At 42.0% G+C, this 16,790-nt stretch overlaps 2 protein-coding genes across 8 annotated transcripts in view; both read right to left on the reverse strand.

Annotated features, from left to right (window-relative positions):
* ubap2a (ubiquitin associated protein 2a) overlaps positions 1 to 515 on the reverse strand; it is a 17,717-nt gene extending 17,202 nt beyond the window's left edge. For 3 of the 7 annotated variants that reach the window (XM_080847983.1, XM_080847982.1, XM_080847978.1), the window contains exon 1: positions 423 to 462. The gene's annotated coding sequence lies outside the window, so the exon portion shown is untranslated. Of the gene's footprint in view, positions 1 to 422 lie in introns of all 7 variants that reach the window. The other 4 variants (XM_080847980.1, XM_080847977.1, XM_080847979.1 and 1 more) reach the window with 3 other exon arrangements.
* Positions 516 to 940: 425 nt separating this feature from the next.
* dcaf12 (DDB1 and CUL4 associated factor 12) lies at positions 941 to 16,751 on the reverse strand. The gene is made up of 9 exons (XM_080846983.1): positions 16,425 to 16,751; positions 8,505 to 8,801; positions 6,323 to 6,592; positions 5,725 to 5,785; positions 5,068 to 5,249; positions 4,882 to 4,947; positions 4,547 to 4,709; positions 3,537 to 3,724; positions 941 to 3,003 (listed from the first exon to the last, which is right to left on the reverse strand). The coding sequence occupies exons 1-9, from the start codon at positions 16,482 to 16,484 to the stop codon at positions 2,845 to 2,847; spliced, it is 1,446 nt and encodes a 481-aa protein (XP_080703109.1). The 5' UTR covers positions 16,485 to 16,751; the 3' UTR covers positions 941 to 2,844.
* Between the last annotated feature and the right edge of the window lie 39 nt (positions 16,752 to 16,790).

Genomic DNA, 16,790 nt, shown 5'->3' on the forward strand with positions numbered 1-16,790 from the left:
GGATAGCTACATACCAAGCTAACAAATACACGACCGCCCGGCGTCCTTGTATAAGCTACGCGTGTTTAATCTTTTGTGTTGTCTAGCGTTACAGAGAAAATCAATAAATACGCAGAACGGTCAGGGTAATAAGCAATGTGTGGCCAAGAATGGCCGAACAAACAACGTATTTTGCTTAAAAAATGGCCACAGAGCATAGCAAAAAACCCACTCCGACGTTTGCTAGCTAGCTGCCCTCTTCAACTAGCTTATCGGGGAACAAGCCAACAGAGTTGCATAATAAAACCGAGGAGAATAACATGTTTTTACCAACTACAAATGATGATGGCTCACGAATGACACCATCAGAAGCGAAATACATCGGTTTCTTTACATTATACAAACCAAGTTTATGTTTGTAGACAAGATTTGTTTTTTATTACCTGCCAACACGCTTCACTCAGCCAGCAGCAGATACGATCACGTGACTCACCGCGCCACAGTTACTGCTTTCCCTGGATCCGCGAGAAGAGTACACCAATCCACGCACGCGCTTGAGTTCATTACCCAGAAAATAATAACACAGACTTCTGATGGAAAATAGCACTTCAAATACATTTTTGGCAAGACTTTGACTCACCAGACGCTATGGCTTCCCATTCCAAGTCTAAACACCAATTCGAATAATATTTATTTTTTTCACATATTTTCTCCTTAGGATGCGAATTCGAGGTCAGAGTTGTTCAATATGTGATGTGCAGGGCGAGATGGTAATCGAATCATAAGCGTATCTCATATGTTGGAATTTTGCATTCCACAACTCAGAGAATCCGGTTACACAGTACAAACAAAAACACTCATGGTCGCCCCCTAGTGCTTAAGGAAACACATATTTTAGATTGTAAAACAACCTTCATTCTCGTCTGAGACGCAACAAAACACACATAGCAACAGGTTCAAATAGGAAAAAAATACATCAATAGAACTTTATTCATTATTTTCTTTTTCCCCCCCTTAAGATTTTTACAAGTTGTTTCCTGATGCTGAAATTGTTGATGTACAATACCTTAGACTCGGTAATCTGTAAAAACATTCATGAAATGTGTATAAAAAATGAGGGCACCACCTAAACAAGTTAGTCCACACACACGCACACACATCCTCAGACAGTTTGACAAATGTTCATCTTCCCCATTTTTTCCCCCAAATACTTATACATACACATTTATATATAAAATAAATCTTTAAAGTGATGGTTAATTACTATATATATGATCGTACTCGTGTTCATATTCATTTGTTGCTGTTCTAACATTGTGATGGCAACTCCATAGAAAAGTCCACGTTTGGGGGAAGACAGAAAACATAAGCCTGCCTTAGTCTTTCACAGAAAGACTGCAGAAAGGCAACAGAGTCACTCACTACTGCTCTACCAGCTCAGAGGGAGCGGAAGAGTAACAGAAAAATGGAGCAACAGAGCGATGGAGAGACATGGACACTTTTCCCCTCAAAGGAGGGAAAGATCACCAAATGCAACTCTAAAATGTTATACACCTCCAGTAGGGCTGTGAGCTATAATATTGAATTCAGAAAATAAATAAGAACAATAATAATATAATTTGAAGAAAAAAATAATAATACTAATCAGTGAATCTTAAATCAGACAAACCGCCAAGTTAGAATTTCAAATAAAATAAGCATTCTGCAAGATCATCTGCAGAGACAACATAGGACATGGAAGGAGCTTAACAGTCATCGTTTCATTCCATCATTAGAGGAAAAAAAAATAACGAGTCCCACACAGACTGGCTTTGTGGTGTCTCTCTCTTTGATTGGCTGGTTCCATAGTCACCTCCATTAACCAACTGGGCAGTTATGCTGGGCTTCCTTCGTTTGCATCCGAGTCTCTGTTTCAAGGTCCCATCTTAGCCCCCCCCTCTCATCGTCTCCATGGGCATCCATGTGTCTGTATCTCTCTTCAACCCGCCCCCCTCCCTCTCTGTTTCTCTGTATCAGTCCAGCACAGACAGAGAGCCTGAAATGCCAGAGGATTGAACAGTTGCCTCTCCAATAGTTCAGACATGAAGACATAATAAAGACTCCTTCTCAAACATAGCTGGACACGACCACTAAGGGAGAGAAGTTCTTAAGGGAAAAAAGGTTGTTTATATATTTGTGTGTGTATATATATCTATATATAAATCTGACTAAAACAGAAACCAAACAGTTCAAATCCCTGGGTATAACTTAAATGATTAATATCTCTTAGTGTTTAATTTATTACGAAAACAAACCAAAACAAAAACCCGACAAAACATAGGCAAGTACAGCTGATGGCCGGCGTCTTCGCCATCCTGCTCACTCACAATCATTTGAGGGTGGAAGTCGGGTGGGGTGTGCCTTCCTGAGAGGAACCCATTCTGTTCTAAGTACTCCTCACACAACACACACCATTTCTGACAGCTGTGGAGGGAGAGGAGGAGGGGGCGGATGACTGTGGTAGCCAGAGAGGCGCTCCAGGGTGGAGGAGCGGCGAGCATGATCCTGAGGGCCGATGACGGGGACATGGATGTGTGAACGGCTTGAGACGGTATGAAGAAGAAAAAAAAGAAGAAGATGTGTGAAGCAAACGAGGGAAGGACTGTAAGCACCATCAGTGGCTAGGCGTGCGTGTGTTTTTCTTTTGTGCGTGTACAGGGGAGAGAGGGTTAAAGGTGTGTGTGTGTGTGTGTGAGAGAGACAGAGAGAGAGAGAGGGACAGAAAGAAAGAAAGAAAGAAAGAAAGAAAGAAAGCAAGAGAGAGAGAAAGAGAGAGAGAGAGAGAGAGAGGGACATGTACAGGGACAGAGGGGCATATGGAGGAAGCTAGCTCCAAAGGCCAGCGTAGTTCCCATGCAGGCCGGAGCAGAGGGGCCCGCCAGCTACGAAGAGCTTGGTGCCGGATGCGTCGTAGCAGTGCGTGTACACCGCATTGGGGAAGGTGCTGATGTCTGAGAAGTAGCTTCTCCACGTCTCGTCGTGATTCTAAGGAAAGATGGGAAAGAGATGAATGGAGTGTCAATTCTCAAAATATTCCAAGCCCTTACAAAAGAAGTTCTACAAGATCCATGCATTCTATTTCATGTTGTGTTGAGTGCAAAAGCTTAGAGAGTGGAGCAGCTTGGATGGTCAGAGCTTAAGTAGTTAGGGGTTTTTATGACATGGCTCCATTCCAAATGGTCAGTTAAGACATTATGAATAACTGAACTAAACCAGAGGTATTATGACAAAATGTGTAAAAAGCCTCAAAGCACACACACACACACACACACATAACCAAGCACATATACTGTACGTACATACAAGATATAGCTTAATTAATGAACAACAAGTTACACAATAGGTTACTTTGAAAAATAACTATTTTGTTACATGAATGTGACTGGTGAAGTGTATCAACTAGTTGGTGTTCATGGCATCATGTGCTTGCATTATTGGGCTTTGGATTGACAGAATGAGATGGTAGGATGAACTGTACAAAACACGAATGATGGGAAGATGATGGGAGTACTACATACCAGCCAGCCCCTTCCCGTGCTGAGCTTGAGGATGCTCTCTGCAGGCCGCGTGCGGTAGCCGCCCTGGCAGCCCACCGGGCAGCTTGGGTCATCCAGGAAGCGGTGGGCACGGATATCGTAGAACAGCAGTGATCCCTGGCCCGTGCCCACGGTCACAATGTGTTCATAGAAGCTCACAGAGCGTATGCCTGCCGGACACACAAACAGATTTTCAGATTTTTCCAGGAAATCACAAAGGATCCTGATCTTTAAATTGTTTATGTCTTGTGCTCACCAAAAAGTTTAGTCAGATATTTTACTCCATTTTTTCAGCATTTTACAAACAATTTCATCCTATAGGCCACAGTATTTATGTTGTGTCAGGTCTTAACGAACCAATTTGGATTTACATTTTTGTGTGTGTTTTTTTTTTTTTTTTAAAGCCTTTAAGTCATCTACAGAGAAGAGAACTATTCTAACAAAAGGCTCTGACCTCTCTGACCTCACTTTTGTTAATTATTCTCATCAGTATATTTGTCTTGATTGATTTGGGTCTATTGTCATTTGTTGTGACTGCAGGCTGTGTAATGCTTCCATTAGCTAAGTCATGAATTAGGGTATTTTAGTGTAATGATGTTAGCAAGGGGGCTAATGGTGCCACAGGAAAGGCATGCAGGGATCAGGCGCTGGTGTACATCTCCTCCCGACGATCACCATTCACAGTCACATAAGGATTAATGCAAACCATGGCAGCTGACGCATGTGCATACTGCTGCCATTCTTTTCACTTATTTCAATTATTAATAAATCTGTCAATTTAAACAAAAACAAACACCCTTGATGACAAAGTCAGTGTGGAATGAAATCGACTAGCTTTCAGCCTTGACGACTCAGCCACGGGCCTGAATTAGATTACATTCTTTTGAAGTAAATGTTAAATAGGATTGATTTCTGATGCTTGAATATACCAGCAAAAGGTTACTGTTATTTCAGTGTCAAACTCACACCAGACCTGGCTAATGGACACTTACCACTGCCACGCTCCCTGGAACTGACGGATTTGATGTTGGTGGGGGACTGGCGTGGGTCTAGGAAGGACACGTGGGCCTGAGAGCCAACTGCATACACCGACCAGTCAACCCCATAGGCCAGACACACATTCTCCTTACAGTGGGTAAGCTTTGTGGAGAGCTCCTGGAAGGGAAATGCATTTTAAAAAGAGCAATACTTGAACAGACAAAATACAATACGATACAATATAATAAAATAACAATTGAATACAAATGTATAAAAAATTCCGTAAATAGAGACAAGCAATACACGCCCCTATCAACACACAACGCTGAAATTAAAATCAGCCACAAACCTTGCACAGGTTGTCTTGTGCCTTCCAAAGGTGGAAGTATCCATCTAATGAGACAGCACCAAGTTCCTAAGGAGACAGGTTAAGGGAAGGTAAGGGAATAACTTTAAACATTTATATTTATATTTACGTCGGTCATTAGGTGGAGGGGGCTTAGCAGAGTCTTAGCCATTAGTGGGTGGCACTGACCTTGTGGTTGTTGTTGAAGGCCAGTGCGCGCACTTTGCAGTTGTAGGGGTTTGTGTACTCCTTGGGGATGTCCTTGAGTGCGCGGTGGGAGATGTGCGAGTAGCCGGGCACGCCCTCCACGTTCGGACGGCTCAGCACGTCGTCAGACACCTCCCACAAGCCCATAGACCCGTCCCGCGAGCCTAAGGGAAGACACAGGTAGCCACACAGACATTTAAACGCATGCTCAGATTTACATGCTAAGACACAGATGGATCTATACGGACTACAAAAGCTGGCACACACAGACGCAGACAGGAATACATCAGGAAAATCATGCATTTATTAATCATTCATTGCTAGGGAATAACAATACAGTCACGGTGTAAGAGGAATTGGTCTACAACCTTTGGCTGAGCAAGGCAGAATTCACAGTGCAAGTACGGACAGAGTTTTTTTTAGAAGCATCCATTACCAAGCATCAGTCCACAGTTCACTGATTCGCCAGTGTACAGAGTATCGTATTTATATTACCATTGAATTTTGAAAGACTTTCATACTTGATGAGCTCAGATAGCGCTTCATGGAAATACCCACTAATATCATTCCCAGAAACTGCCAGCTTGTCACTTCAAATGTCTATAAGGTTAAGACGCTATAAAGGTGAAAACTGCTTACCAGATACAGCCATGCTGTCACTGATCCAGGCAATGGAAAATATCCAGTCATTATGGCCATCCTGAGTGAGAGAGTGAGAGAGAACCATGAATAGACATGCATAATGGACATTCCGGTCATCACACTCAGAGACAAAACCATGAGGGTGATACTGTCCTGCACAGCACAGCGACTTCATTCACGCAAATGTCACCCTCACATCATGAATCAGTGGCCATTACGAGAAGAGAGATTGGGAAAGAGAGAGGGAGGGAGAAAGAGCTATTTAAAGTGGAAGTCTGGCATCCATACACAAAAGAGGGATACATTATGGTCAAAGACAAGGCAAGACCGATGAAAGTAAGGAATTGACAGAAACTGAAGAAAGAGACAACAGAATGAAGGGGGAAAAAAAGAAAACAGTACTAATGTCAGGACTACACGGAAAGATAAAAAGAAACAATCACATTCAGATAATCACCATCATCATTCATTCTCTTTCTACTACATTAGATAAATTAGGGCTGGAATAAAAATCCAAAATGGATGGATGGATGGATAGACAGATAGAGACAGGCAGAGATAGAGAGAGAGTGTCTGTTTGAATGTATGCACTCACGTCTCCAACACAGACGGGGTCTAGTGTGGGCAGCCTGTAGATGGCCAGACTGTTGGGGTTGTCGCCGCCGGTGGCCAGCAGCGTGCCCGAGGGGTTCAGCTCAATGGCATGGATGCCGCAGCCCTGCTGGTTGTCCAGCGGGGAGCCTGAGCCGGGCATGAAGGAGCCGGGCAGGCCCCTCGCCCCCACGGACCCTGGCGCGCGCCTCTCCCGGTCCCGCAGCATGGGGATGCGCGTGATCTGTCCTGTCAGCACATCCACCACAAACAACTGGGAGACAAAGATGGGGGGGGGGGGGGGGGGGTTGGCATAGAGAGTGTGAAAGAAGGACAGAAGGTAACATCACAAGCAGTTTATTCTGCTACATTCTGATACCCTATATATGTAATGTTTGTGTGGCTCCACTGGTAGAGCAAGGTACTAACAACATCAAGATCATGGGTTAGGTTCTCAGGGAGCACATGATGATAAATGTCTAAATAAATGATTTAAATCAGTAAATGTCAATGCAAGATTGATGTGTCCCTGAGGGCTACTCCAGAAAGTGTGGTTAACACAGCCTGGCAGAAACCCTAAACTTGGAACTTCACTGAATCAGTCACAACGGACTCTGAGTAATTTGTTCCAGAACATCGTTTTATTAATTTGATTCTGTGACTCTGAAAACCTTTTTTTTTTTTTTAAACCTTGGTAACGTTACAATTTTGGCGATGATAACAACACAAGTTGAGCTCCTCAGCCAGTTCCAACATATTGTTATTCCATTTATTTGATGGCTAATAACCTTCTTCCATAACGCAATTAAACAATTTGCTTTTAATTTTTTTGGAGCATGAGACAAGCGTGTAGACATTTAGCCGAAATGGACCTACGATACTATGATGGAAGTTAAATCGAACGCTTGTTATAGTAAGTGAGCCTATTATGTCACTTGAGAAGTGGGCAAATGCCCAGCTCACTGAAAACAACAGAAGAGCAGTCTCTCTTTCTGTCCAGACCAAAAAGAAGAAAGAAGGGCAGTCTACCAACAATTTTAATATCTGGCAGTTATTTTGAGTTAAGGGTCTATGCCATCCTGACTTACGGATTCCTAACTTATCAAAAGACGGTTGTGTAATAGTTAAATTAATATCCTAAGATAAGATAGGTTACTTAGTAAAGATATTTCTGTAATACTAAAAATCCTAAATGTCATCCTAAACCGATATGAAGCCCCTGTTGAAGAGCTGGCCCTTAGCCTCAATAATGGGCACTCAATTATAGACAAAATTCATGGGGAGGAGGACCACAGTGACTACATAAACTGAGGGATAATACCTTGACTTGAATTCTCATGACCTTACTACACATTTCATGTTTTATTACTATTATGAAATCACCATTTAGTATACAGCATGGAATCTTATTTGACTGTACTAGCTGTTTGCTATCTTTGTCAAGTATATCCTGGCACCACTTATCTTTGTCTTAGCTGACTGATCACTTAAACAGTTCATACAGCTTCAAAGTTGCAGTAGGTAGCTTATGAAAATAACTTTTTGTCATGTTTGCTAAAACTGTAACTATGCCCTGGCAGTAGTACATGACAGATAATCTGATAAAAAAAATCCTCCACTGCAACCAAATCAAAAGAACCAGTCAGAGCCAGGAGTGTCTGACGGTGTGCCAATCACTGCTCGTGCACACACTTGTGGGCAGCACCCCTCAGCACAATGACTAAACCTGACTTTCCGGAATGCCTTTCTGGTGTATTCACCACATTGCATTTATGTTGCTAGCCGTTCACACACACTCACTCTTAAACAGAATATAGTGTGTTGCTTGACAAAAAATGTTGTACACGCAACTAAATCTGTGTCTGCTAGGGTGTCGGTGAGCTTGTTGTGCCCATCAAAAGTTTTGAAAGAGCGCAAACGTTGAAAGTTTGTGTCACTAATGACGGGAAGCGATATGATGGATTTGTCCACCTGGCTAATTAATGTAAACTAGTTAGAAAATAGGTAGCCAAGTAACCGAGTTGCCATTTTGTCAACAACAACAGACTATAAGAGACCACAGCTGTCGCCTCGTTCATTTTTGTTGAGTGACGCTTGTCGCCTGGACTTTAAATTGGCATTAGCTGTCTGCTAACCATGTCCCACCCTTCACCCACCTACATCTCATCTCGCACACCACCACTTACCGTATTGCACTTGGTCCCACACACGACCTGCCGGTGGTTGAGCCACTGTGAGGCGAACACCTTGTTGAGGCGGCCGAGCGAGAACTCCCGCTCGCTCAGAATTGCGGGCAACCGAGCTGCAGCAAAGCTGCGAAGGTTGCGCTGGAGGTGCCACTCATGCTGCTGCTGTGGCCGGAACTCGCGCCCACGTAAGGCCCATACCACTGAGCGGCGGCAGCGCCACCACTGCTGCGCGTGGCGTGAGCATGCCGACAACCGCGCCCGCTTCTGCCCTGCACCAGCACTGCCCCAGCCCACCTGGAAGAGAGACGAAGAGAAAGAAAGAGAGAGAGAGAGAGAGAGGAAAGAAGGTAGGTTAGGTAGGTGGCAATAGTTCAACTTATGAAACCGTGCTCATCAATACCACTTCTGTCTTGCCGACCAGATAAAAATCAAGGAGGGGACAGGGCATACGTTGTCAACAATGTCAGCAAAGGCAGAAGAAAACCTAGCCAGACCAGCCATATTTGACTTGGGATGTTGTTGATGTCATATTTTAAAATCAGCAGAGTACTGATTTGCTACTATTTCAGTTACAGGGCACCTACACATATGCGTTGCGTTAACACTTGACTAAGGGTGTGTCCAACGTTTTAGCGTGTTGATGAAGCTTTTGTAATGCAGACGCTAAAGTGAGATTGGTTGTTGACAATCAGACCACTGAATTACTAACCTCTGTTGAACTTTGCTGGCAAGGCGTATTTTTTTGTGGGGACTGAGCTTGTAAGATGCTGATGTTGGCTGGCAAACACCATAAAATTCACCTCAGAGTCAGACGTATTTTTTAACAACTTGTTTATCAGATTGTACAGTGATGTACATTTCTCAGTAACTTTTAAAACACCAAAAAAGCCAAACCTATCATATTTATATAGAAACATGGGTGTCTACGAGAGTTTAGTCCACCATCGATCATGCTTATTTTCTCTAGTTGCCTGAGGGAGCTATCTGCAATATTTGCATATACGATTTGACCGGATGACGTCTACGCTGGAAGACATAACGTGATTTGATTGGCTGGAACCTGCGTTGCTGCTAAATATCACAAAGGCAATGATATGATCCCATCACATATCTGGGTAACAATACGATTCTTTACATTTTATGAAACATTAAGTAATGGAATTTGATTCTACGATACATTGCGATTGCTGCTTTCAAACACATTGAGTGTGCGGACTACTATACTTTTGTGAATTGTACAAAATATAAACTCAGTCCTTCAACAAATGTGAGTGTGGAGGATAATTTGAACACCCACTTAACAGGCAGAACATTAAAGTAATTTCTGTGAATAGAATAAACTAATTAGAAAATATAATTAAATGCATCGGGATGCATTTTGAACACGTTTTTTGAAGACTACGTTGTATGTGGAATAGAATATTTCAACTCAACCCTTCATTAACCACGTACACTAGCGGAGGACTAGACTACTGTAAAAATGTGTGTGATGATAGCCTATAAAATAGAAGTCTTGGCATTGCAGTATCGATAAAATATTATAAAATATTGTGCTCCCCTCCCACTTCTTAATAACACTGCTCAGTTTATGTAAATAATATACCATATAACACTAGCCTTTAAACTATGTGAAATGAGACCAGAAACTTACAAATGATTATTATTTACAAATCAGTTGTGGCCTAATCTTGCTATTTGCTAGCTTTGGTCTAAATACCAATACACTTCTCACTAGCTTGGGGAATTTTAAGTGTACAGCTATAACAAATACAGAGTGGTTATCTGTTCCCGACCATGTCCCTGATCTCTTTACACTATGAAAGGGGTCAGCCAGAGATCCTGTCAGCAGCTTGGCTTTGTGTCCGCAGACATCCACCCTGACATGGTGGAGTACAGTGACCAGTGACCTTCAGCCAACCAGCATACTCTGATGAGAGGGTGGGAGGAGTTCAGGCAGTGAGACGCGTCTGAGTCATTAGACAGCCTTACAGCAACGATAACCGGCAGCTCGTTCTTGACATATTGCTGGGGAGTGAAACCCCCAACCATCCTCACGGAGTTTGACATGGGCATTATGCCCGTCTTTCTAGGGCACTGAATAGGGAGAAATACAAACTAATGAGAAAGTAAAATCATTGCAAATTACTGCTCGATACTCCACAGCAGTGTTTTTAAAACCATGTCTAGCAACCTGGTCACAACCAACCTTGAGTTACACAAAAAGGAGGCAGACAAGGGTGTCGAGTGACAGCATCGATAACTGGATCTGTCTTGGTTGAAGCACTGTGACAGATGACAATGGCAGCCATTTTGCTGATGTCATGCTGATACACACCTTGAGCACTCTCTGAGACAGAGCATCTTGTGTATGTAAGAACACAAACACACCGATAAACACTTGCATGACACACACACACACACACACTACAGAGCCTAGTCTGTGAGGTTTATCCCATGGGTCGATAGACAGTGCTTACTGACCAGTATCCACCTTGCCATGTAGGTCAGGGTAGGATCTTAGTGTGTGTGTGTGTGTGTGTGTGTGTGTGTGTGTGTACACAAGCATGCTTACTATGACTTCAGACAGGGCTTACACACACAGAAACAGCTTGTTTATAACAAATAGACCAAATCAGAATGTTTGTAAACAAAGGTTGCCAAGGTACTTCCGGGTGGCAAACTGTCATCCTGTCAACAGCTGAAGTAGTTCATTAACGCAAATGTTATGGCGAAATCGTGTTGTGTTTGGGGTTGTAATGCCAAATGTAATCAGCCACGTAAAGGATGATTATTATACTTATTAAAGCACTATTTTAGCAAATTCTACATTTCAATCGTTAATTATCCTTTTATTGAGAGTAACAACACAAGCGGGCAACTCATATCAATGCTTATTTTCCCATTCTGCCTGCGCACGCTGAAAGCTGAGCTTACATAAAGTTATGTCAACTTTCTTCCCCTAGTAAAATGTTAACAAGCTTGGTTGTCTAAAGTAAGTCAATCAACGCCATCAACTCGCCACAATATTACCTGCAGAATATGTCTCAAAAGCTTGTGTAAGTTTATACAAATAGGATAATAGGAAATAAAACGTTTTTGTTGGGTTGCTGTTGGGTAACTTAACGGTAGCATAACTTTGGGTAGCATATCGTGCTAGCTTGCTAGAGTGAGAGTCCCGTTGTTATAAATAAACAAACCACACACAGTGGCGTGATCTGGCTTGGGTATGATACGGTTGCTCAATCTTTTTTCATAATGTAGGTCGGCCAAACCCTGATTCTGACCACACTGATTTTGCCCCATCACAACATATGGAACCTGAGATAGCAAACTCCAGTCCAATCACATCTGCTAATGGCCGGTTCACACTACACGATTGTCGAACATTCCTTCACGATTTAACATGTCACACTATGCGATCACGGAGCCACGGCTTCGGGCTTCGTCTTGGTCGGAAGACTGGCCACACTACAAGATCATGAATCTTTGTATCTAATTGCCTAGGTAACAGCTAGATACTTTTGATAGCCTACCTCAAAAGTGTACGTAGCCTATCAAACGTAAATTTCCGGGTAAGACTGGAAATATACTACTTTAAAACCACATTTTGTAACCTACATTTACAATAATAACAGTATCAGGCTGGACATTCGTTATACATGCCAGAGTGAGGTTTATGCTAGGTTTTGCTATGTCAACAATGGATACGTCATTGCGATTCCCCCAAAAATTCTGACATGCCAGACTTTTCGTCGTGGGGTTTTCGAACGTCGCAGACGAAAACATTGCAGGTCGCAAGCATGTCACACTACAAGACCTCACCTCGTCGCAGACTTTTCAAAATCGGGCCCGATCCTGCAAATTTGTCGGCGACGAAGAAATCGGGGCATAATCGGGCTGAACTCGTGTAGATCCTCAAAACTGCTCACTACTTTCAATAAGATCGATAGATAGGTACTTTATTTATATCTGTATGGACAAATTCTTGTGTCCACACAAATAGCTGGAAAGCTACAAACAGTCCTGAAAATCGTTCATGTTAGGTTGGATATTGTAGCGTTCTAAGTCACTACGATTTTGATACTTCAATGTTCTTCAATGACTTGGACGTTGCAATATTACCGTTATTCGCTAACAAATATCAACAGCCACGAAATCAGGAACGTCTAGTTTTTCAGTTGACAAGATCATCCTCATAAAACGTGTTGTAATCATATTCATAATTATGATTAAACGTGTTCGTACCTTTGTCAAATTACATGGAAAATCCTATTGGTTTGTTAAGGTTTACTATGGGCAGGGGCCAAGTTTGCCACCCGGAAGTAAGATATTTGTTATTGTGACGTCATGCTGAATTGTCGTATTAAAAGGTATATCAAAATGGCTATAAATGTAGGCTATATGACTACAATTATAGAAATTCTATAAACTTAGACCTTCACTGTGTTCAGATGTACAACACAGATTTCTCAATATTTTCTTGTGAATACAATCCAGATCTGACACTATATAAGTCTTTAAGAATCTGCTAACACAAAGGATTAATAAAGAACAAGTATTGTATGGTGTTTTGTAAACACAGCAATTTGTGGTATGCTAACTAATATTAACTAACAAGAACCTAGGCCTAGAAGTTAAATAGAGGTTACAGCTGTCCTTTATGTCCTAAATATCAAGTTGGTTGTAGCTGATAAATGAAATACTAATTACATGCTTATAGATGGATGAAGGAGTCAATTGTCCTTTTCCTTCATGACTGAAAAATATAGTAAAATTCTCAGATACTCCAAACATGTATTTCCATTTCACTGTACAATGTAAGCACACCAGAAAAAAGCACATTGATATGGCTAAAACGGAACCATAAACTGGGATTGACATTATGCAACCCTGTGTCAATTATACTCAAATTTCTAATTAGTTATATTGAAGTCACAATCTTAACATAGCCTAACAAAACAGTGCTGCTGACAATCACCAAGTGCAATCTGCTGAGAACAAACAAGACTCTCTTCTGAGAATGCTCTCCGATAGGGGCACAGTTTGACTTCAGCATTTGGGTGCCACGTTTCCTTTCAAGTGGCAGTCAGGCGGTACTTCTGTCATTTTTCTCTCGCCAACCAAGCCCTGAACTGTGTGACATCTGTCAGCTTTATAAAGTGGTATAAATATTTGGGCTTTACATGCCCACTGCGGGGGTCTGCCCAGACCCTGATTAGCTGTCCACAGCTCTGAGGGAAGCTGAAGCAGGGGAGAGACTGACTGTGAGATCACGGTCACATGACAAATTTAAAAGCATGCATCTGCCTTCCACCATCATTCTCGTGCACAGGACAGGACAGATGTCAGTGCAGACCTGTCAATCTACAAAAAGTATAGCAGATGTTTCTGAGGTGTTGTGTTTTTTAGTCAATTCTTTTTTTATCCAATCAGAATACATATTGTTCAGGCCAGCAATTGAATCCTCATTTAAACAGACCTATAAAATGTCGAAACCATGACAAAGAGAGCATCCAGAACCAAAAAATAAAAAAGTGTTATGACATACTGTGACATATGTCATTTTCGGCCAAAACAGAAAGACTGGTGCAGAAGCACGTCTCAAGACTGCTTTCAGAGACTCACTGCACAGCATGTTTGAAGTTTCTGTCTGCTCAATTGCCACACAATTAAACTTTGTCATGAGATAAGAATGAAGCCTCTGATTAGCTATATCAGCCATGATCCACTGAAAAGGCCTGAAATAAACTGCAGCTTAGGTCCTCAGGTGCAGGAATAAAAAAGATGCTACACAGTGATGTCATCCTTTGAGCTAATCTTGGTTTAAATCAGTCAGTAGGTGACCTCATACTTTGTCAGCAGAATGTAAAAGTGGAACAGCTGTGTGAACCCCCGAAAATGCATACCAGATAGACAAATGGCCAAATTGCTCAAGGACATATCTTGCAGGTGCAATACTCCTCCAGCCCCACCTTAAAAAAAAGCTGCACCTGCAGTCATTCCTGGCTATGGTTAATAGTACTACCTGGTTAGTGTAAAGCAAAGTTGTATGAAAAATGATTGTCTTCTAGATGGAAATGTATAAGCAGATTTGTTCTGAGAAATGTGCTGCACAATTATGAACAAGCACTAGTAACCTCACTGCATCTTAAAATGACTCATCATGAAATTTAAGGGCTAAAATGCAGTTTTGAAATGTCCGGCCTAGTAAACTGTATTAATCATTTAACCCTTAAGGTATAAAAGAAATATCCTTTCATTGCATCAGCATTGTGAGACTCAAAACATGAAGAGGTGCTACTCAAGAGTCAGGATAGGAGAAAATTCTCTGCCATCGCCTGCTAGGGCAAAACACCATTTGTAAAGTTAAATGCTCTATCAAAGGGCAATGCCTATTCCTTGCATCTGACCCTACAGATGGCTTTAGAATACACAACAACAATTTGGGGCCTATTTACTCTTTGGGTAAAGGTCCTTATTAAACAGAGAACACAGCCATAAACTGTTTCACATAACATTTTAATTGACTTTGACCGGCCCCTTAGCACACACCAAACTGGTGGGTAGATCGCCACGACTCTAGGTTATAACTGTCAGAGAAGGCGTAGAGACTAAATGGTAGATGTGGTGTCCTAGTGCCAACAAACATATATTTACCTTGAATACCACCTAGAATTGTACACATTATTGATAGCCAGCCTACACAACCCACTTTTATCTATGATTGATTGATTATTGGCCAAGCAGGAAGCTACATAAGGACACAATTTCATCTTTATAAGGGAAACCACATCTGTAACATTGTAATCTATGCATGCATGCATGTATGTAATCTACAATGTGGCTGACAATACGGTTAACACCCATCCATGAAAACTAACCCTAAGGATGTCGAAGTTGAATGACACAGAGGAGCACTAGCAAATTAGCTTACTGCCCAGCAAGCTCAGTCGGTCACAAGTTCATCCACTTAACTGTAACAGTGAAGCTCCAGTATTTAACATACATTTAACAAATTGATGTATTGATTGTCAAACAAGGTGGCTGTTACAGTTAAGATATTGTTAGATACCAGCAATAATTTATCACGTATTTCGTGATTTCGTGCGGCTCTAATCACTTTGTCAAAATGAAATTGATACACAAATATATAGTGGCTGACAAGTAAAGTTACTCTTACCTAATTTAGATAACTGCCATAAGCAACAGCAAAGTATAACCAAAGTCCTTACACTTACAGGCCTTATAGGTATAATGTAAGCTGGCATTAGCTCATCTCTGTAATGCTATTGACCAACGTTGTAAGATAACGTCAGCTAGCCAGGTTAGCCATCAACGCTACATATGGACAGCGTCAACGCCTCTTACAGCTGGATACCTTATACGTTAGCAGAGGTTCTCTGGTGTTTTTTTGTTACATTATACGTTATAGGAAATGTTAGTTATTTACCAGTATATGATTATTCGTTCGCCTGCAACCCACTAGACACCTAGTATTAACTAAAGTTAGCTGTCTTTGCCAAGCTAGGCGTAATATTTTGCGCGATGTTGTCCAACTAGCTAGAATAGCTAGCGATAGCTAGCCTTCTGTGGTCATCAAGGCTAAGGCTTGCTAGCGACGAAGAAAGTTGTTCTAGATTGGATAACTAGCTAATGGTAGAATAACGTTATTATACCTACCTCTGTCTTCTTGTATATAGGCAAACACTTGCTTACCTGTTATCTGTTGGAATAACTTGTGTTTGCAAAGTGTTAAAGTTAATAGCTGGCCAGCTACTGTTAGCTGTTTCACCAGCCAGCTATAGGTGGCCATGATAGCTAACGAAATGTTAGCTATTGCTGATGTGGGCTAAGGTTTGCTAGGTAACGTTCAAAGTTAGCCTATACGCGAGCTAAAACAACCCGGTTTCCGCCTACCTGTTGTTGTTCCTTGGGATCTCCTGCCTTCCTTTTCCTGCTAACTGTTTTTCTCGCCATAATCCGACACACACAGGTCCCTCACCCACATGGAGGGCAAAAGTGACGCTGTATACTGGATCATATAATGGCGATTTGCTATTTGGCTGGTTTAGAGGAAGCGCCAGGTGACCGAAACGGATGATCATGAGGTTGTGTACACTGCCTTCTATGTCCGGAACCGTGCACAAAGCTGGCTAGCTAATGCATTCGATATATTTAGCTTCAGTGGTGAAGCTGTTGTGAGAGGTTGCCCCCCTCCCAGACACAGACGCTCTTTCTCGGCTTCCTCTGTAGCTGGCTATCTTTTCTTTCTTCACAACCCGC

Source organism: Sprattus sprattus (assembly GCF_963457725.1).
Source record: "Sprattus sprattus genome assembly, chromosome: 11".
Taxonomy (NCBI): Eukaryota; Metazoa; Chordata; class Actinopteri; order Clupeiformes; family Clupeidae; genus Sprattus; species Sprattus sprattus.

Coding starts and splice junctions, on each gene's coding strand:
- dcaf12 (XM_080846983.1), bottom strand. CDS start 16,484: ATGGCGAGAAAAACAGTTAGCAGGAAAAGGAAGGCAGGAGATCCCAAG. Junction 5,250..5,724: donor TGACAGCATGGCTGTATCTG/GTAAGCAGTTTT, acceptor GTCTTCCCTTAG/GCTCGCGGGACGGGTCTATG. Junction 4,710..4,881: donor CACAAGACAACCTGTGCAAG/GTTTGTGGCTGA, acceptor TTTCCCTTCCAG/GAGCTCTCCACAAAGCTTAC.